The sequence below is a fragment of the Sturnus vulgaris genome, chromosome 13 (genome assembly GCF_052056855.1).
Source record: "Sturnus vulgaris isolate bStuVul1 chromosome 13, bStuVul1.hap1, whole genome shotgun sequence".
Lineage (NCBI taxonomy): Eukaryota > Metazoa > Chordata > Aves > Passeriformes > Sturnidae > Sturnus > Sturnus vulgaris.
In genome coordinates, this window is record NC_142255.1 from 18,606,820 (window position 1) to 18,628,297 (window position 21,478).

Sequence of the window (21,478 nt, forward strand, 5' to 3'; positions counted from 1 at the left end):
GGACTTGCAAAGTGTGAACAGCAATTTCAGAGCCAGAAAAGCTCTTTTTAATTTTTTTTTTTTGACTGGGACCAGCAGTAAATACTGGCCATCCCTTTTTCACATTCTGCCATTTCCATGTCAAACACCACCAGTGTGCTCTGCAAAGACACCTTGACCTTGTTGTGGGAATGCCACAACCATCCAAGATGGTGGTAAATTTTCCACTTTATTAGGCCAGGATTACTCTGGGGGATCTCAGGAGTTGGTGAGAAGAGGGAAGTGGAGAATGAAGTGAGCATTGGGTGCAGGGAGAGCTTGATGCACAGTGCCTGGGGCTGGCTAGCTGAGAGCTGGGAGCCCTGACACACATCTGCACGTTAATGGTGCTGGGCTCTTTGTGGCAGCTGCTCTATGAATTTCCAGAACAGACCCATAAATACCCAGTTATGAGTGTGACCTCTGCTTCTTTTCTTTGCTAAATTGAACATCCAAGGCCCAGCTGAGTATCATTCCTTGTCTCTGCTCCAGTTGCTTGGGACGTGCTGCCTCTGCAAATGGTTCTGCCTAAGTTAGGAATTATGAGAGTGTGCTAATTCAAGGTTTGCCATGAATTTAGTGTTCCCGCAAGGATGACACTAATGGCAATTAATGCAGCAGAAATGCCAGTGCTGAGTGACTGTTCTCACATTAAAAGCTGTCCATTGGAGAGCACACAGCCTCTGTTATTCCAGGCCTGACCTCTGCTTTCTGGCCGTGTTTCCTGCACACAGCAGGTGTCCCATCACTGCAGCAATTCGCTCTGGGAGGGGACACAGGGAAAGAGCAGAGCAGTCCAAACCAGCCTGTGCTGACAGTGACATTTCCTGAGGGTTTGTATATTCTCCTCTGGGGCTTGAACAGCAACAAAATTAACCCAGGACTGAACAGGGTATAAGATTTTAATTTCTGGAACTCCTTGCTAGTTCAATGCTCTCCTCAGGTCCTGCTCTGTTGATTCTTGTTTAGACTCAGAGCTCTTTCTACTGTTTCAGTTTTCACCACGGAGAATCCGATTTTAAATGATCAATTGCATTTAAACAGGCTTAGCGAGAAGCAGTCCCTGCTGCTGCTCCACTCCATAGCAATCTGCACAACTTTTCAGGTTTTGGTAAAAATCATTGGTAAAAATGCCTTTCCTTTATAATATATGTAGTTCAATAAGTGACAGTGGTGCAGCAATGTGGGGACTGTGATTTTTACCTCAGCCAAAAAAGCCACTGTCCTCACCGTGTGCCCTACAGTCTTGCATAGGGTAAGTCCGTTCCAGATGAGGAACATCTGCAATGTGGTGCAAGAGGAAGTAATGCTTGCGCACATGAAAAATGTAAATAAAGGGTGTTTCGAGGCTCACTAACACAATCCAAAGCGTGAAAAGGAGAACAGCTCTCACAGGAGGATAACTGAAAGTACTTCAACTGTGTTATTTTAAGGGTTTTTAGCACTAACAGCAGTTCTGGAGGATGAAACCAGGTCTGAGAAACATCAAGTGAAAATTAATAGCTTTTTAACAGCAAAGTTCAATGGACGAGTGCAAATAGGATATGAGATGGAAACCTGAGCTCCTGAATTATAAATATGCCCAGCCTCTACACAGACAAGTATCTGTTATCCATTTGATGTACTACTCAATGCCAGAGGATTGAGAAAGGTGGAAGGAGCAGGATGAGCATTTTTGGCTCAAGATTTTGTGTGTTCTGGGATTGTCTGGAGATAAAAAGGATGAATCCAAAGACAACACAGATTCCTATAGACCTCACCACTACACTACCCTCTGTGAGGAGCTGGAGGTGCAGGGCACATCAGAGGCTGGCAGCAGGATGTGGGTGAGCCCAGACCTGATGCTCCTGATGCTCCAATATCACACGATGCTCCTGGAGAGCCTCTGTACTCCTGTGCTGGGACACACTGCAGTCACACATCAGGTGTCTTTGTTATTAATGCTTTGTTTCCCCTCTCTGGAACCTCTGAGGCAGCATGAACGATTTATTTTTAAATGCAGAGGATCACGTTCTGGCTCGTTATTGTGCCAGCAGACGGTAACTGATGCACAGTACTGCTGCTGATGCCTGGGGGTTACTTTCCACACACGGGAATGATGACACAGCCACTGACTGCAGTGGTGGCAAACGCTGCTGCTGAGAGCAGGCTGGTGGGAAAGAGCAGTTGTAAGGGATTCGGTTTAATCATCTGCACACAAGTGCTATTTTTATCCTCTGTTGTTTAGATCTCAAGCCTGCACCAGGAGAAGCTGATGACAAAGTTGGTGTCTCCCATGGCACAGGCGCAGACAAGGGGGACCAGAGCATCTTTTGGGAAGAGAGAAGCAGGATGGGCAGCAATGGCAGTGGGAAAGGGGCCTGAGTTCATGGCCTCTGTGCCTCATAAGCTGAAAGAGCTCTTTGGTATCTCTCATACCTCCACCACAAGCTCACAGGCCCCTCTCAGCTCCGTTCACAGAAAGGATCTGTGAGACCTTGGGGGGCTTCCCACCAACCCACCCCAAGCTCCCCTGTGCTTGTGGGTGGCTTTGGGGTGAGGCCAGTGCCTGCCCAGGGAGGCAGAAGAGCACCCACGCCATGATGGGGGTTAAGGTTGGTGGGCACCAGGCAAGAGGTGAATTGAGATTATCACAGCGTGTGAAGAGGCCCAGGAGCTCCGAGAATGTCCATCGGTCACTTGGGCACAGGATTCCGGGTAGCTTAATGTGCCCACCCATCGTTTGGTCCCAGGATTCCGGGGAGCTCAGCGTGTCCATCCATCGTTTGGGCACAAGGACTCACTCGGGTAGCTCAGACAATGCTGGGGCATCGTTTGGGCACACAAAGCTGAAAAGAATAAAAACGAAATGAGCGAAGAAAATATTCAGGTTCCACCGAGATTTGAACTCGGATCGCTGGATTCAGAGTCCAGAGTGCTAACCATTACACCATGGAACCGCTCTGCCACCACCCCCTCCCGACCGCCTCTAGTCCCTTCCAGCGCTCCCCCGCCGCAGCGTGGCCGCTCCCTCAGGAGGTGCCGGAGTTGGTGTCGGTGCTCGGGGGCCGTGGGGGCCGGGCGGGACCCCCACCCGCTTTAACCCCGGTGAGGGCGCGGCCGCGGCGCTGCCCCGGGCGCGGTCGTGCGGCGGCGCCGCTGCCCCGGAAGCGCCTGTGGGCGGGCGGGCGGAGCGCGGAGGGCGGAAGCGCTGCGGCGGCTGCAGGGAGGGTCCGGCCCCGCTCCGCTCCGCTCCCGGTCCCGCTCCTCGCCACCCGCCATGGGCACCCGCGACGACGAGTACGATTATCTCTTCAAAGGTGAGGCGGGCAGGGCCCGGCGGGCGGGCGGGAGAGCAGCGGGGCCCGCGGGCGGGGCCGGGGCCGCTCCCTGACGAGGGGCCCGGCGGGCGGGGGGAGAGCTCCGGGCATCGCCGGGCCCCGCTCGGGTGAACCTCCCTCAGCCCAAAATGTCAGCTCCGGGCAGGGTTTGGCCGCGGGATTTGGTGTCGGTGCCGGTCCGAGGCTGCCCCGGGCACAGGCTAAGGCGGCGGCCGGTCTGCGGGGTGGCGAGCAAAGATCGCCAGGGAGGATGCCCAGGGCTGATAAGGACTCGTCAAGGCTGATAAGAACCCTCTCCAGATGTTAAATAGAGCCATAGAATGGGGGAGATATACTCAGCATTGGTAGATGATGCACTCATTTAATCAAGTAGGACTTGCTGCCTTCTGTGTGCAGAGCCCTTGGTGGGGAGTGGAATGTCCCTGCTGCTCCACACCCAGAGATCATAAACTCTTCAGAAAATCATGGAATGGTTTGGGTGGGAAGGGACCTTAAAGATCATCGCATTCCAGCCCCTGCCATGGGCAGGGACACCTTCCACTATCCCAGGTTGATCCAAGCCCCTCCAGCCTGGCCTCGATCTGTCCTGGCTCCCTCAGGGGCACCTTGTTCGCCAGGGCTGATGCCCCTCCAGTCTGCGACACAGTGGCAAGTTGGGTTAAAATGTTCCAGAGTGTGGTTAAATACTCAATTTTCGCTCCCTGCAGAGTAAAACACCAGCCTGCTGGACAGGTTCATGTAGCCCGCTGTGAAATGTGTACAGAAGTGCTGATGTTTTGAAAGTTCACTATCCAGTTTTTAAAATCCCACTGAAAAAGCAAGCAAAGTAAAAATGTAGTTGTTTTTCATGACGTGGTATTGTAAATTTGAATTGAGAATTGAGAGCATTGCTTGTTGCATTGTAATGGTGAGAGACCTTGTGCTTGTCATCATGAAGGTAAAGGAAAACATCGATGTTTTTTCCTGTACCCTTAAGCTCCTGTAATAACTTTGAGGAATTACATTATTTTTGTTGTTGGCTGTTCTATCCAATTGCGTGTGGAAAGTGGCATTATTTCTACCTATGAATCAGTCATCTGTACTGCTGTGGAAATCAAATCAGGAAGTTCCAGAATGGGCTCTTTTCTCAGCTTGCAGCACTGGCAAGGGCCTTGCTGACCCCTGATTTAATGGCATCAAGCAATGCTATTGTAGGTACTTGTGTGCAGGCTATCAAAGCCATTGAATCACCCTTGTTCATGTCGTTCTGTCATTGGGCTTGTAATTAATGTTTTAGCTGTGAAAGCCTGGGAATATCAGTGACACAGAGGTTGTTGGGAAAGCTCCTATCTTTCATTTAGGCTGCTTCCTTTTATAGTTGGGAAAAAATAAAGTTGAGATCCAGTTATAGGGAGAAGTGCAAAGTTGATTTAATTGATTGCCTTTGCTAAAGCTTTTTCTGTTTAGGTTGGTTTATAGAAGCTGCTGTGATGCAGGGAATGCTGTGAAAATGCTGTTGTGAAGATAAATGATTTGGGTTTTTCCAGGCTAAAGTGGACTGCAGGAAGTTGATGCAATGTCACTTAACTGGGATTGATGTGGCAGCTGAAATAACACAAAAATGCAGAGTAATAAAATCGTGGTAACTTTTGTAACTTCCCAGAGGTGGTGGTGGTTCTAAACAAGCTGTCACCACTCTGGAATGAGCTGGAAATTATTGCAAGGAGGTCTCTTAACCAAATGTCTCCTTGCCAGGCACTGGTCAAAAAGGCAAGGGGTAGGTAAATCTTTTGGAAAACAAAGTGGGAACTTGAGGACAATGTTAAGTCAGTGCTTGAATTTGAGACATGAGCATCTTGGAAATTGCGGTGAAATGTAGACATGACAGACATATCCATTTTGAAAGGGATGTTGTAGAATTTAAAAAGTGGAGAAAAGCATCAAAATAATCAGAAAAGAGACCGAGTGGATTCACAGCCCTTATACAGAATTGATGTACAGCTTGATTAAAATTTAAACAGTGAGCAATAAGGGCAAATAGGGCAAGTACCTCCTGTTTGTCATAATTTCTCTGGATATCTGTAATACATATTTTACTGGGCAGCGGATGAAAGCAAAAGGACAAAGTCCCTCAGGTGCGTATGCAAATTTTGGAGTGGTGCATTGCCATGCATATTATAAATGGATTTGAAAGCCTGCATGAATTCACAGAAGCAAAAAAATCTTGTTTGGGGCATGTCAGTGTGACGGTTACAATGGCAAGTCTGAAGACATTGCTTATTTGAAGATGCAGGGGCTGGCCAGGACAGAGATTAGCCTGTTTGTTGTGACACATGTCATGGTTTTTGGACATCAGTTATTTGGAGTCAGACTCTGAGTGTTATCCTGTCAGGACACTTCATCCCACAGGACATTTCTGGCTTTATGAGGGACTGTATGGGTAGGTTGGTGGGACTGAGTTCAAAGTTTGAGCTGGTTAAAACAATCATGTGATGCTCTCTAGTCTGGTTGTCTTTTACTGTTCCTGGGCTGAACTGCCACGTTTCTGTTTGTGAGATCTCTGGTTTTGTCCTGTCAGCCCCTGACAGCAGCTGTGTGTTGAAATCTGGCTGACTCTGCTGCTGGGTGTAAGCTGAGCCCACCTGTGCTGCTGTACAGTAAAATCCAGGACCTGTTACAAAATACACTTCTGACGATGTTGCAACACTTCAGCATATAGGAAAGACTAAGCTTATCTTGGAGAAAACCAATTTCTTTTAAATTCTTCTTGTCCAGCTTCCAGTCTTTATATTCTTCCATACTTTCGGGGTCTGGCTGAGAGCAGTGCCTGCTGTTCCCAGAATGGCCCCTGAGGAAACACAAGGCCTAAGAAGTCCAGTTCATAGAAATCTTGGTCTAATTTTAGTAGGAGGAAAAATATAATGATGATATAAAGGTATTACTTTATTACTTAATAAATTAAGCCTGGCTTTGGTACAGGAACCTTTTGCTCTTTTTGATCAGTGTGCTTGCAATAGATGAGCAGTTTTCAAAGGAACCCTCACTTGTAGAAGATTCCTATGGACAAATCTCAGGAGGATTATCTGCACCTTGACCATCTGGGACTCTGGATTTGGGGCAGACTCATGTCATGAACCTGACTTGTGGTGACATTCAGCTTACTGAAAATCTCCAGTTTCAGCTCTCTGCTTCTTTGCATCATATTCATTTCTCCAACTTCTCCCTTTGATATTGAGGAACTGCTCTAAAACTGAACCAGCTTGCTGGTTTGGGGTTTAGAAGACACATTTTTACTAGTTTAGATAAATATGTGGTTGCATGACATCTGTTGGTTTGACAGTGGTAGAAGTCCTTGGCTTTCACTGCCTCAGATGTGGAGGCACTTTGGTGCTGCAACAAACCTGCTGGTCCAGCCATTTACTGCAGAGGTGTTGGGAGTGTTACTGATGGTATGGACAGGCAATCCCTGCCCCAAAGGCCTCTGGGGTGCCAGTTCTCTTTGTGACAGAAAAAGGGTGAATAACATGGGGCACAGCTGAGGAGGGAGATTAAAATAAGTTGTGACAATGTTGGGTTTATGACCAGCTATGACATATAGGATCAAGTAATTTTTTTCACATGCCCTTCAAACTCCAGCTGAAGTGGGCAGGGAGAGGTGTTCATCAGCAGATTCTTCTGGGGGTCATGAAAACATGTCCAAGCTTTTTATTGATGTGTCTCCTAATAGCAGAGCTCAGTGCAGAGACAAGTTTTAGACATGGTGATCTCCTTGTGGTGGTGTACTTGTCTTAGATCCTGTAATATGTGGCTTGTGCAATAACTTTTTGCCACAGACAACACAAGCTAGTGCTGCTGGACTCTGTTTTCAACCTGATCTCATATTTAATGAGATAATTAAAATATTTTCTGAAATTTTAAACTGAGATGTTTTACAGAAATAAAAATTGTGTGAGTGAGCTGGAATGTTGGTGAAAAATTAATAACCCTTTCTTGACATAGTTCTCTAAATTGCTTCTCATGCAGCTTAGGAAATTGAATTCTTATTTTGGTCTTCTACAGAAATGAATCTGGAATTACAGAGTGAAATTTATACAGTACTGTGGACTTGATACTCTTTTTTTTTTTTTCCTCTCTTCACTGAATGCTTGTATGCTTGTCTTAAATGTTTGAGGTAGTAAGTGCTATAGAAAGTCAAATGCATCGATTGAAAGCACGTGGTTGCAAGTATTGAGCTGTCCCAGCACTAAATCAGTCACTTGGGGCTGGAAGATCATTTCCATGACTTTCAAATGTGCCAATACAATTTTCCTTGGTTGTGCAACTTCCTAAGGTGCTACTCCTGTGAGGGAGGTGCTGCTCCACAGCTGGTTATTGATGGATTTCAGGTCTGGGTCTTGTGGCTGAACTTGCTAAAATGTTTCCTCCAGACCTTCTTCCTTCCAGTGCTGATGTAGGAAAGGAATTTGTGGGTGATGCAAGTTGGGTGGGACGGGGAAAGTGGGAGTGTGGCACTGAAAGAGCTGTGTGCTGATGAGGACTGTGGTCCTCCAGATGAGGTGGGATTTGGGATGTAAGAGTTTATCCCTGAGGTCTTCGACTCTGGTAAAGTAAAATTTGCCAACCTAAAGCTGAACAATTAGGTCTGGTGACAGGCAGACTGATCGTTCAAGGTGAAATGGCCAGGAGAAATAATTCCAGTCCCAGGTGTGCCTAGCAGAGATGGAAATACTAAAATTCTTGTCTGCATCACAGGGAGATCTCACTTAGAATGAGGTGTGCAGTTCTCACTGTGCTGAAAAGAAACTGAAAAACTTGCAGGGAAGGTGTTTGGGGAAATGAACAACGTGTTTGTATGGAACCATTTGACAAGCTTTTGTATTTAGCAAATACAGCAAAGCCCAGACAAGATGTGGTTGCTTTCTGTAAATACCCCAGCCTAAACACCGCTGGGAGAAGACACTAATAAGTTAATGGAGAATGCTGGCACATGGACACCACTGTCAGCTGGCCACTAATTCCTTCTGAAAATCAGAAGGCAATTTCTAACCATTAGGAGTGAGTTTCTGGAAGCAAAGCCCAATGAAAGGGACAATGTACAGGAACAATTAGCTGTATCATGGCCTAGATTACATCATTTCCCTCCTAGAAATGTTTGCTTGGGGTGTTTAATATGGGGCTTGGCCCATTCCTACTGCATTTCTATGCTAAGAATGTAATACATGGGAACACTGTGTAGCATAAAATATCAAAATATGGTGGCTTGATAAGGAAAGCAAAACTGATATTAATAACACAATCTGAGTGGTTGTTGAAGCTGTTTCAGTTCATAATTTCATTTAAAGAGTGATACTTACCCAGACTGGCAGAAATGCAGAAGGTGTGAGGAATCTTAGGTGCCTGCTGACATTCCAAGCTGTCCTCGTGTCCGTGTTCAAGAGGAGCTGCAGTGGCCCAATTAAGTAGAGGAAATAGCTGCCTTCAAGGAGGAAGGTATTATTTCCCCCTTATAATTGGGACACATTAATCTGGTGCTGGAAACCATTCAGAACATAAGCAGTGTGGGATTCAGACAAGGAGAAGGAGAAAAACTTGGCAGAGAAATTAAAGGAATCCCTCTGTTGTGAAATGACTTAAAGGTGGGCTTTGCACTGTACTACAAAAACAGATTTGAGGGAATACTTAACAGGTATATAATACATCCTGTTGGGAAAAGGAAATGGTGAATGTGGATTGCTTTTCTTTCTTAGAGGAACTTCTGGCCACTGCTGGGTGGTAGCAGGACTGAGCTGTGTCAACTTTTCCTTCCTAGGAACTTGTTGTGTGTCCCAGTGAATGCAAACATGATGTCATCTCAAACCACGGTCCAAACCTGCCACAACACTATTGAAGAAGTGACTTCCAGTGGCAGAGGAGAGCTGTGGCTCTTTGCCAGGGGTGGTGATGCAAGTGGTGCCCTGTCCCCTGCACTGGGTTTATCAGGATGTAGCATCTCTGTGCCAGCAGAGCTGTTCAGCAGTGACCTGGCACGTAGGAAAGCAGACTTTTGTTTGCATTCAGCATGGGGCCTTGCCACCCACCTGCACTTGTGATCTTCTACACAGGAGAGGTTAACAGAGTTTGCTTTCTGCAGCTCGTGTGCTTGGCCGGCTGTGTGCTGAGTCAGCTGGCACGGGCAGCTGGGAAGATGTTTATTTGCTGAAGTATTCTGCACAAGGCCGTGCTTGAAGCCAACGTTTACAGCAATTTTCATTTATGGAGGGAGTTTAAAAGGTGCTGCTCTGCCCTTCCAGTCAGAGCAAAGTCCCATCTGCCAGAATTGCTCTGCATTATTTAAGCAGAAGCTGCAGAGGGCTGCAGCAGCAGATGGGAGTGTTTCTGCTGCTAGACTGAGCTCCACGGAGAGTTTGGGTCTCTGAGTGTGTTTGGTGCAGCCATTGCTTTGTTGAGAACGCAGAATCTTTGATGCTGTGTTGTGGTGTCTTAACAGTTAATGATGTGTGTTAGTGAGCAAGTAATTGTTTTTTTTTAAATAAACAAAGACACAATGTTTTTTGTCACCTGAGTGTGCACTTTTTTGCTTCGACTGGCGTTGAGTGACTGCTGAACTTCTTTCTTGGCCTTTCTTCTCAAAGATTTTGTCTTATTTTTCTTCCCTTTCCTTCACTACTGTAAGGTTTGGAACCTTATCATCCTTAAGGCAGTAGGATCAACCCAAGAGGCTCCTGTTCATGTGACTCTGCTTGTGAACACATTTCATCCACTGCTCTGCCTCTTGGTACTGAGTTTTAAATTATATTTAAACTTGCACCTTTCAACTCAGTGTTGCAAGACATTGCAGTGAATCCTCGTGATGCTGTTTTTCCTGCAGGAACTGGACTTTGAACCTTCTGTCAATCTCTTGTCAAGCATAGCTGAACCCTTCCAATTAGTTTGCTTGGCACTGGTGCTGGGATGAATCAAGCTGAGCCAGGGAATGGTGGATCCAGTTCTGAGGCTTAGCAATCCCCTGGCAGCATTTCTGAGCAGTTTCAGGTTTTGGCCTGCTGTGTCCAGGAGCCACAGCAGCAGTGGGGACTGCAGAAGGGCAGAGAGCTGTGGTTCAGCAAACATTTCAAACTGGCTGGCAGGGTGATGGTGGCCTTGGGGAATCTTTGGTTTGGTTATCTTTTCATTCACAAATTTTTCTTACCTCAGTGGGGAACTTCTTCAGTAAAGGCATGAGGAGTGTAAATGAAAGCAGAGTCTGCTGCTTGCCCTGTGTTTTGGACTTCTTCAGCAAAGCAGATTTTAGTTGTGTGGTTGTAGGGTTTGTGTTTTGTTTTTTAGTTCTAGTGTTGTTCAAGGAAATACAACTGGTCACCAATGTTTGCAGTAACAGGCAGGTATATTCTCCTAGAAGAGGAATGTTCTTCCATGCTGGGCTAAGGAGGCTGAAATATAACCAATAAAAGTCAAGTCTAACATTGGTTCAAAATACTGGTGAATGTGGCAGCTCTGGTTTCCCTGAAATATTGAGACTTGGACAGCAAATCCATGACAAGGATGGTGCTGTTCCCATTCTTGTCCTTCATGCTTACTTCTTTAAAAGAAAAGTTTTTCCATGTGATTTTCTGTGTGACATCTACATCTGGAGTCTGATTCTGATACCATTTTTGTCTTGCAGTTGTACTTATTGGAGACTCTGGAGTAGGCAAAAGCAACCTTCTGTCTCGATTCACTCGCAATGAGTTTAACTTGGAAAGCAAAAGCACCATTGGAGTGGAGTTTGCAACAAGGAGCATCCAGGTGGATGGGAAGACAATAAAGGCTCAGATCTGGGACACAGCAGGGCAGGAGCGATACCGAGCCATAACCTCAGCGTAAGTGGAGCCTGGGTGGCTGAGGACAAGATTTGGCTGAGGAGGGCAAATTTGGGCCCTTCCTGTTCCTCACCTACTGCAAACAGGGGTGTTTGTGTTTTATCAGGTAATACCCACAACCTTTGGTGGTGGAAAGGTTAAATATTATTCAGCCCAGAAACTCGATCTGCTGTGTTCTGCACAGACTGATTTGCTTTGCAGTGCTCTCATGACACGTAACTGGGGGCATTTCAAGTTTAGAATGCAACAGCTTTGAGAGACTCATTTCCATGGAAGTGAATGATAAAGGAATATCAGTGTTCCTGGTTGTTTTATCAGTGGTAATGTAAGAGCTGAAACCTTCCTGTAGCAGCCAGGAAAGATTGCTCACTTGTGTGCTTAATTGTTAAAAACCAGTATAGCAAAAACTGGATTTCAGTAGAGCTGGAGAGAATTGTGGGGAGAACACAGCCTGTTTCCTTTTGAATGCATTGCTGTGGCTCTCACTTGAAAGGAGCTGTGGCCTTTGGTAAAGAGAGTAGATCACACTGACATTTTTATGAGTCACTCTACAGTCTCTTTATCACTCTGGGCCGTGCCTGTGCTGCACCCACAGTGATGGGTGGGGAGGAATTTTCAGGAGTGGATCAGAGGTGGAAGGTGGCAGCAGCTTTCCACAGAGCCCAGAGTTTCATGTCTGGGATGCAGGCTTTCCCCACAGCCATGGGGTTTGCCTTGCTCCCAGGCTCTGAGCTGGCCCTGTGGCGTAACCTCGTCTGGGCTGCTCTGCTTCCTGTGTCCAGTCCCACAGCACTGGGGAATTGTCCTGGGCATTGTTTGAACAGCTGGCCTAGCCAGAGCTGTTCCCCACTCCTGTAAGCTCACTGTGCCTGGCTGGCTGTCCCCCGTCCCCAGGTACTACCGTGGAGCCGTGGGGGCACTGCTGGTGTACGACATCGCCAAGCACCTCACCTACGAGAACGTGGAGCGGTGGCTGAAGGAGCTGCGGGACCACGCTGACAGCAACATCGTCATCATGCTTGTGGGCAACAAGAGCGACCTGCGCCACCTCAGAGCCGTCCCCACGGACGAGGCCCGAGCTTTCGCAGGTTGGGCAGCTCAGCAATGTCCTGCTGCTCTCTGGGGATCTGCCCACCTGGCCTGGGGAGGGTGTGGATAGGAGGAAAAACCCCGCGGCTGTCATGTCCCTCAGTGTCACATGTCACATTCGGACAGAAGGGAGACCTTTTTGTAGGGCATGCGTGTTGCTTCAAGAATCAGCCAGAGGCACCTGGACATTTTAAACCAGGTTTCTTCTCTTGCCTGGGCACTGCTTGTCTTGCAGAAACTGTGCCTATGGCTTTAGGGTTGAGTTTCTTGTGTGGTGGTAGCTTTGCCTTCTGTGTCCTGACAGATCTGCAGCCTTACACAGGTGCCTGTGGCTGAACACGTTCATTAAACTGGCTCTCTGACTTTTGTTATGTAATTAAGATCTGTGAACAGTAGTTCTAGTTTCTGTAAGCCTTGTTTTAGGCCTAGTCTCTTTGATCCAGGAGTGTAGCTGGGTTCCTCACGTTAAAGTTTGCTATAGCTCCATTGGTAGAGTTTATGGCCGGTGAGGATCCCTGCCTGCAGCTGGAGGAGTGTCGTTCCCTCTGCTGCTCTATTCCTGTTAAATAAACTGCTGTGACATATTAGCAGGTGGGAGGTGGAGAAACTTGATGAGGTTGAAGAAAATCTCAGAAACTTTCTCCCACAGAGAGACTGCAACAGATTATCCCTTTCAGTGCTGCAGGAAAATGTGCCTTAAAGTAACACAGCACTGGGCTGATACTTGTGCTTGGGAGTGGGTGTAAATTCTAATGTTGGTGTTGGGTGGTGTCACTTTCCCATCACTTAAAGGGGAAAACCCCACAACTTGTTTTACTTTCTCTTGATACCTGAGTGTCTCATCAGGAACACTACAAATATTATCAGGTACAGAAGCTTTTCTAGATGGGAAACAGATATGTGCTGTACCTCTCTAATTATAGTGTTTCTGTCCACACAGAGAAGAATGGTTTGTCATTTATTGAGACGTCTGCTTTAGACTCTACAAATGTGGAAGCAGCTTTCCAGACTATTCTGACAGGTGAGTCATCCAGGGCTTTGTGCTTCAAGGGGGAAGGGCAGAAGGCTGCTCAGATATGATGCAAATAGGCATTTCTTTACCTATAAAGTGTTTAAAATGTTACTATTTAATCATTCTTCATTAGCTATAAGATTTGGAGTCCAGTTTCAAAGTGTCACAAGTTGAAAGGCCAGACTTGAACTGGGGAATGAATCCTTGTTCACTTTGATCTGCCCCAGGTTTCTTGTCAGCCTGGTTTGTGTTTCAGTTTCCATCTCCCATTACAGGGAGTGCCCACAGGAGGGAATTGTCTCATGCTGGCATCAAGTGAGAGCAGCCATTGTTTATCAAGGAGAAGTCAGTCCAGTTTGTTTCCATCTTTAATGGTGACCACAGCAGTTGTCAAGGAAAAAGGGATGAAAGAGCAGAGGTCCTTCCTTTGAGACACAGTGACTCCTGAGCTGCAGGAGTTGCTGTTGTTGCATTTAACAGTCCTGCCTGGATTTTTGGCCTGTGTAATAAGTGACAGCAGCCAGTGCTGCATTTTTATGCTTTGTGGATGAAGTACTTCCTTTTTGTTTAAAGCCTTGTTTAGGCAGGCAGAACTTGTTAAAGTTGAGACACTCAATTTGGGGGAACCTTAACCCTGGCTTGTAAAGGTGGGGTAGGAATTCACAAATTGGTGTGGAAATCACTTGCTCTCATGAGGCTTCTGCATTTCTGTGCACCCTGTCAGCTGCAGCCAGGGCACAGTGGGACACTGTGGCCTCTGGTTTTGGAGCTTTCATCATTCCTAGCTTTGGCAAATAGCCTAGTCTGAGTTTTCAAAACATCTGAAACACTCCTCTGTTTGCTGTGTCTCTGTTCTAGGTGTACCAGGCAGTCTCTTGTTTTCTCCAACTGCCTCCAACCTTTTCCAGTTGCAAATTTAAAGTCCCTCCTCCCTAATGTAGCCTGTGCCAGGCTATATGATGTGCTTGGTATGAGCAGTGGCCCCACTTCTAAACTGTTTGTAAATCAGATCTTGTTACTGTGACATTGACACCTAGTTAGTTCTGATTTTATTTTCCTCTTTGCCACCTAATTTAGACATTCCTTTAAAAACTCACCAGAAAGGTCCTGGTAGCCATACTGGAACATGCATATGAGGATAGAACTAGGAGGTTATTTACTGTAGTAAAAGTACAAGTCTTGTATCATTTCTTCAGTTGTTTGAAATGCTTTATGGACAGCCTGGCAGTGGAGAGAGGTGTGAGGCTGCTGAGGTATTTAGCTGCCTGTGTCCATCTGTTTCTTGTTTCATCCTGAGTTGTAAGAGGCCTCTGACAGTTGTGACTCTATTGTGCTCCTGTGCAGATACCAGCTAAAAGTGTGTTTGTGTTAGATGAATAAAGAACTCTTTTCCCTTTTTAATTGAACCATGTGGTTCCCTTTTAACTTCAGTGTAGTCATTCGGTTGTAATTCCAACATTGCACAAATTTGTTTCAAAAAGAAAGAAGTTCTGTTAGTTCACACATTTGTTCCCTACATGACAAACTGGCAGTGCCATCAGAGGGTGGATGACTAAGGAGTGGCTGAATGCAGAGGTGTTGGCTTGCCTGGTGCATTTCCTGTTTTCTTCACATGCCTAAAGGCAGTCCTGTCAAAAATGCACATGAGTTTGGGCATGGATTTTTCAGGAGAAAGACATTGCTCACTTGTCAGTGCCAAAATCTGGGACTTCTTCCCTTTATGCCCATGTCCTTGGTAGCCCTTCTCTCAGGAGCACCCCGACTTTGAGGTCAGTTTTGGCCAGATGTGCTGTGTCATGTAGAACAAGGAGCTTTGCTGCTCCCACTTTTTGTTTGCAGAGGGCTCAGGGCTCTCAGATGCAGGTTAGGTTACTCAATTTTCATACACCAGCACTAATAAAACAACATCAGCTACATCAGGCAGTGTTTATTCCCTCCCAAGGTGGCTGTCATAGCCAGTATAGACTGGTCACCTCACAGTCCCCATCTCCTCCTGGCCCATTATGTTCTCTAAGTGACACTGGATGGGTGGGAAGTTTCCTGTGTGCCCTGGGCTTCCTTCAGAGGTGTGTGATGCTCAAAGGATTCACTGCTGTTGCCATGGGAAGCACCTCACCTCTGGGGCACAGGCTGGGCTTTCTTTATCTCTCCTCACATGCTTCCCACAGTACATTTTATTCCAAAAGTGAGTTTGGATTCTAATCTGTAGAGGTTTGATATTTTTTTTTCTGGTTTAATATGTCTGTAAGCAGAGCTATGTGTAATGGGTGAACAGGTGATAAAATTTGCTCTTGGTGGGCTCTGACAGATTCTTGAGGCTGTTGCTTTTCCGTGGATGTCAGTGTTGCCTGCACGTTGCTGTGACAGTGTTTGGGGTGAAGAGCTCTTGGGTTTGTGAACAGGATCCTTGTGATCCCTGTTCAGCAGAGGTCAGTTCAGCTGTGCTGGAAGGAACACTTGTGCTTAGTGGGCATGTGCTCTCTCCAGACAGGAGCTGCTGTTTGGGGGAGATAAAGGTGCAGTAAACAGTGCCTGAGCAGCAGGTTGGCTCCAGCTGGGCTGTGACTGGAACGCTAAGGAGGGCTGTTCTGCAGCTCACTTCACAGCTGCCTTTTTCTCTTAATGAGAAAAGAGGGGGGCAATCATCTAAGGAATGTGGTTTTTGGAGTCACCCCGCAGAATCCTGGCTGGTGTGTGTTTGGCAGGGCTTCCTCCCAGCTCAGTGCCTGTGGGTGGAATGCTGGCTGTCCTTGGGAGCAGGAAGCTGGGGAAGCCAGCAGGCGTTGCCAGTGGCTGTGAGCAGAGCTGCCTGACACAAGGGGCAGGACGAGCTGCTGCACCAGCCCTGCTGGTATTTGCAGTGCTGGGAGCTGCACCACAGACACCCCAGGCTGCTCAGAGCCTTTCCCCCAGCTGCTGGGATCTCTCCTGAACAGGGTGTTGTGACCAAGGTCTGTAGCAACCCCCCTTTCTTTCCAGCCCTCCTGAAGCTGGTCTGATTGGGACAATGATGGAAGTTGGTGAAGGTGCTTCCCTTGGAGGTGTAGCAGGTCTTATCCACACCTGGATTATCACTTTGAATAGATGGCTTTGGCCATGGGAAATACAAATCCAGTGTAGTTAGCATAGCCTGAGTATGTGATCTGTTGATACAGGTGGAATAAAGGATAAAAGCTCTTCTTTTTTCTCCCTTATTATTGAGGACTTTTAGAGGGGGTGTATCATACATGTGGTGGGCTTCCTGTCCTGCTGTGGATTCCAGATGAGGTTTTGAGGACCTTTCCCATCTGTGACTTAGAGTAATGGTCGCTATCCAAATTATTCTGTTCCAAGATGTCTAGACTGTCTAGGGCTGATTGTTGTGCACACAAAGCTGCTTTGTACCATCTGGCAAATAAGAGAGACTGGTATTATGATCCCAGCCACCCTGAGCATTCACAGCAGGATAAAGCATCCTTAAAGTAAACTGGAGTCTGCCTCCCTTCCCTGCCTGGCTCTGTGCTGTCTCTGTTCCCACACTGCATTTTGTTGTGGTTTCATCTCTAAGGAATCCCATCACCAAGGAAACAACATCAGAGAATTAACATCAAAAAATCGAGGGATTTCCTCTTTTGTTGTCTCTGTACACCTGAAAATGAATGGAACCCCAGTGCAGGCTGAGCAGCCAAGGCCTGGCCCAGCTCCTCCTGGGCAGCAGTGTCACTTTTCCCAGCTCTCACAGTGCAAGGCCTGTCTCTCACAGTTCCCCATTATGCAGTGATGCATTCTGCTGAATGTGCCCTTAATAAGGTCTCATTCAGCTCCAGAGCAGAGCCCAGAGTGCTGTGTCTTCATTAAAAAGGGCACATCTTCATTAGCCCAGAGCTCTCTGGGCACAGCAGTTCCGGTGCAGGCCTGGCTGCTGGGCATTTTGCCCCAGTGAGACAGGTTTGGGCTGTTCCCCCTCCCCTGGCACAGCAGCACAGCCCTGTGTGCTGAGTGTGCAGCTCACCAGGCAAGGGCAGGGTTTAGCATTTAGGCTGTGGCTGCACCAAGCTTTGCTCTGCAGAGGAGGGAGAAGCAGCAGGGAGCAGCAGATTTGGGACTGTTGACAGTGGATTCCCTTGCAGGGCTGCTGGAGAGGTTGTGGAAGTGAGGATCATGGGAAGATGTTCCCAGAGTCAGAAGGAATAGATTCATTATCAGGAAGGGAATTGGTGCTGTTATGATCATTTTTAAGGCTTTGGGGCTGTTTGCTGAAGATCTTTGCTGTCAGATAAAGCTGTTCCACAGAAGGCACCCTGTGTGAGATGGGGTGCAGGAAATGTGTGATATGTCAGGGACTTGTATGAACTTGTTCAGGAAATTCTCTGTGGAGCTAAGAATTGCTGCTGCTAAAGGTGACTGGAGAATTCAGCAATAGGTGGCCAGAGGTTTTTCCTGTTGATGGGAACAGGCATTGTTCTGCACTGGGAGTGAACTGGCTGCCAGCCCTGAGCACGAAGCTTGTCCTCAAGGTGCAGAGCACATTTCTGCAGCTCTGCTCCTCCCACCCCACACACAGACTCTGCTGAGCACTGTGGGGCCAAACCGTCTCTGCACATTCACACACAGGGCTGCAGGTGCCTTTAAAGGTCTGGTTTCATGGGTTTCACTTAACTTGTGAGGTTGTTTATGTGTAAGATGATTGCAAAGAAGAGCAAGCTTGAGAAAGGTTGGAATCAGAAAATCCTTTAAACCTGTTCAGCTCCTGTTTGGTTGCCTCATTGACTTGATCTGTACCTGACTGCATATGAAAAAGACATTTTAATGTACAGTTTGTCCCTGTCTGAGTCTGAGCTGGGGCTTTTTGTAAAACTGAGCTTTAGTAAGCTTTTATTTTTTTAATGGTTTTCAAATTCAAATTTGCAAGCGAGTTCCCCACATTCTATTTTTGGTGTCCCGTATTTCCTTTCTGGGGGTGAAGTGCTACACACACTTTACTCTCTCTGTGCAGCTGAAGTGCTGCTGTAGCTGCTCTGAGTTTTTGTGCAGCACCATCAGCCATGGCAAGCCCCAGGAACAGGGCAAGGCTCTCGGTGCACGTGTTTATCCCGTGCTCTCTGACTGCTCTTTGTTCACAGTCTCTTTATTTGGAGCCCATATTTGTCACACAGCACATTTGTAAAGGGTTTCTGTGCTGCTAAAGAGGCCAAGTCTTCCCTTTTGAGCCCAAATCAACCTTTTCCGAAGATTTAACACTGCTTGGATGATAGATGTGATGGGTGTGCTCAGCAAGAAGAAATTGCCCTTGCAGTCCTATCAGGGAGAGAAATCTGGAATGGTTCCCTTTAATCCTGTTTGTGGATACATCAGTAAACATGTGACCACTGTCCTTGGAGCCTTAAGAACTTTCAGGAGGAATGGATGGGCACATAGTTTCTCATTCATAGCATGGAGATTTGTGAATTCTGTCCATTTACTGGCTCTTATCTCAAGGGAAGTAAAACAGTTGTTAAAAAAAGTAATTTCTGTTGCAAAAATATTTTATTTTCTGTATCTAGAAATCACCACAATTGAACTTCGTGTGGAAGCTTCATTGCATTACTTATGTAATTCCAAAGCTATGCCTGGTTTGCCCCAGGTTTAACTCTTTGATGGCATTTTGCTGGTGTGCACATTTTGATCAGCTCTTTCTCCTCTTCCAGAGATCTATCGGATTGTTTCCCAGAAGCAGATGTCTGACAGACGTGAGAATGACATGTCCCCAAGCAACAACGTGGTTCCCATCCACGTCCCTCCAACCACTGAAAACAAACCAAAGATGCAGTGCTGTCAGAATATATAAATTGTCCATTCTTTCCTAAAAGGCTGTGTATATTCCCCAGGTCCAAGATTTAAATATATTTGTAATTCTCGTGGTTACATTCTTGTGTTTAGTTACTGCTTATTCCTTCTCCATGAATTTCTTAAACACTTTGATTTCAGTGTTTATCAGTCTCTTACTTGGATGTGGCTGCAGTATTTTCCCAACACCGACCTGTCGGTTTGGGCTCAGTAAATTGTTTGGAACTCAACTGATCCCTTCCCAACATGATGCCCACTAGTCAGAGCACTGACACCTTTGGAGAGCACTTGAAGACGTTATCCTGCTCCTCACAAAGCAATTACTGTCAGGTTAACGAGGAAAGTCTCTCTGGGCAGGATAATCTTTCCTTGTCTTAAGGTGTTGTATTCTGCATCTAAAGCTCGGTGAAGCTCTGAAGTGCAATTTTATTGTAAGTTAAATGTTTTTGGCTACATCTTCAGATTGTCAAGTGAAGTTTTATAGGATATTACGGGGGAGAAAAGAGAGTTTCTTGTGAACAACCATCAGTTAGCAGCAGTTCTGGCTACCTGGGAGTGAGGTGCTGTGGTTTGGCACCTGCTGCAGACGAGGTTGATGTGAGGCAGAGCTGCTGGGACCCCACAGAGGTGCCCCCTGTGAAGGAAGTGAATGCAGGAGCCATGTCCCTGAGAAAGGGTCACTCCAGCTCTGGAACTTTGTGCTGTTGGAGGCTTGGCCTCCACAGTGCTGGTGGTATCAGGATTTGAGGATGCCTTTTTTTCTTTCACGGGACACAGACTTGAAGGGTGTTGGCACGTATTACATATCACATCTATTAATGCATGCCACATATATTAATATATTCAAGTGCTTGAGTTGATGAATGAATAACTTCCACTACTTGGCCTTAGTTTTCAGTTCTGGTTGATCCAGTATTTTTAAATTATTCCAGTGGTTTGCTGTATGTTCTTCAACAAAACCCTCTGGAGTAGTTTGCTGACTGGATGTATTCCTCCTGTGGTCTCCTGCTCTGTACCAATCCAGTCCAATGTGCTTGTTCAGGGATACATGAACTGTGCCTTCTGTCACTGCACGTCCCTCGCTCTGTGCTGTTCCTGCACACTCCTGTCACTGGCATTGGGGGCCACAGCCACTGCATTCCCACAGCATTTAATGGAACTCTCTGTTGTGTAAATGCCTGCAGTTATTTATACTATTACAGGGAAGGAATTGATTGTAGGGGACGTTTCTCAAACTCTGATATGACCCTCTTGGAAGATCCAGATGTGGCCGGCACTTCCAGCTGTGTTCTGTTCCCAACCTTTCTGTCTCGCGGTGCTCATGATGTGTGAGGCACACGGAAGGCATTGCTGTAGTCGGTCACTTCTTGTTTTTTACTCCATTTCTCCTCCTGATATTAGTTCTGAAGATGCTCTTTTGATCTGTTTGTAAATTACTTTGTATTTTATGCATGTACTGTACTTTGATTCATTATTTTTTTAGATTGATTTAAAATATATTCATCCATGATTCTAATAAAGAATTACAGGGGACGACTCACTGTGGTGTTGGGTGCACTTCTTGGGACAATTGGGATTTGACCTGAATGTTTTACCTATGCCTTGGAAGAGGGAGTGAGAAGACACTGAAGTGGAAGTGTCCCTGGAAAAGGAGCTGAAAGGGTTATGTAACACAGATGCCTTCCCTGAGAGCAGCTCTGAGCTTCCTGGGGCTGCTGCAGTTCATAGCCAGGGCACTTTGGCAGCTTCAGGAAGCTGTGGAGCTTAGAGAATTCTGTGGGTTCACTCCACTCAAACCTCTGAATAACTTTTACAAACCTGTTTTTTTCCCCATGTTGCCACGAGAAAGAAAATCTGGTAGGAGACAAACTCCTGCCTTCTGCAGCAAAGGATGGAAGCTTTGGATCCCACTGTGGTGTCCTGGTGAAGGGGACCCATGAGCACCAATGGGGCAGCCCTGGTGGCCCTGGGGACAGCTCTGAGGGTGAGGTGTGAGCCCAGCCCCTCACTCACTGCAGGAGCTGTTCTTGCAGCACATTCTCTGCTCATACTGGAGCAGATTTTGGAATTAATCGATTTCCTGTGGCAGCCAAGTTCTAAATTTGTCAGTTGGAAATGCAGGATGAGTTTCACTCCGCTTCCTTTTCTCATTTCTGTAAGCAGGTGACTTGACTCTGCTGTCACATCAATCTGGATTTTGTGTGGTTTTAGGCAAAACTCTTCCTCCTGCAGCAGATGGAATTGCAGTGCAGATGTTGGGAGCCCAAACCACTGGGGGAGGCTGAGGACTTCTAAAGCAAAATCCAGTGGGGTCTGTACAGAAAAGGAACTTCTCAACTGGGAAATCCTTTGCCTCCTGTTCTGGATGTCTGTGCTGTGTTTTCCTAAAGATTGCA

General features: G+C 46.7%; 1 protein-coding gene and 1 non-coding gene across 2 annotated transcripts; one reads left to right on the forward strand and one right to left on the reverse strand.

Annotated features, from left to right (window-relative positions):
* Positions 1–2,885: 2,885 nt before the first annotated feature.
* TRNAQ-CUG (transfer RNA glutamine (anticodon CUG)) lies at positions 2,886–2,957 on the reverse strand. The gene has a single exon. It is a non-coding gene; the product is annotated as a tRNA-Gln (tRNA).
* Positions 2,958–3,154: 197 nt separating this feature from the next.
* RAB11A (RAB11A, member RAS oncogene family) lies at positions 3,155–20,622 on the forward strand. The gene is made up of 5 exons (XM_014874635.2): positions 3,155–3,317; positions 10,981–11,176; positions 12,071–12,264; positions 13,206–13,286; positions 18,944–20,622. The coding sequence occupies exons 1-5, from the start codon at positions 3,278–3,280 to the stop codon at positions 19,081–19,083; spliced, it is 651 nt and encodes a 216-aa protein (XP_014730121.1). The 5' UTR covers positions 3,155–3,277; the 3' UTR covers positions 19,084–20,622.
* Positions 20,623–21,478: the final 856 nt, after the last annotated feature.

Coding starts and splice junctions, on each gene's coding strand:
- RAB11A (XM_014874635.2), top strand. CDS start 3,278: ATGGGCACCCGCGACGACGAGTACGATTATCTCTTCAAAG. Junction 3,318..10,980: donor GTACGATTATCTCTTCAAAG/GTGAGGCGGGCA, acceptor TTTGTCTTGCAG/TTGTACTTATTGGAGACTCT. Junction 11,177..12,070: donor TACCGAGCCATAACCTCAGC/GTAAGTGGAGCC, acceptor CCCCGTCCCCAG/GTACTACCGTGGAGCCGTGG.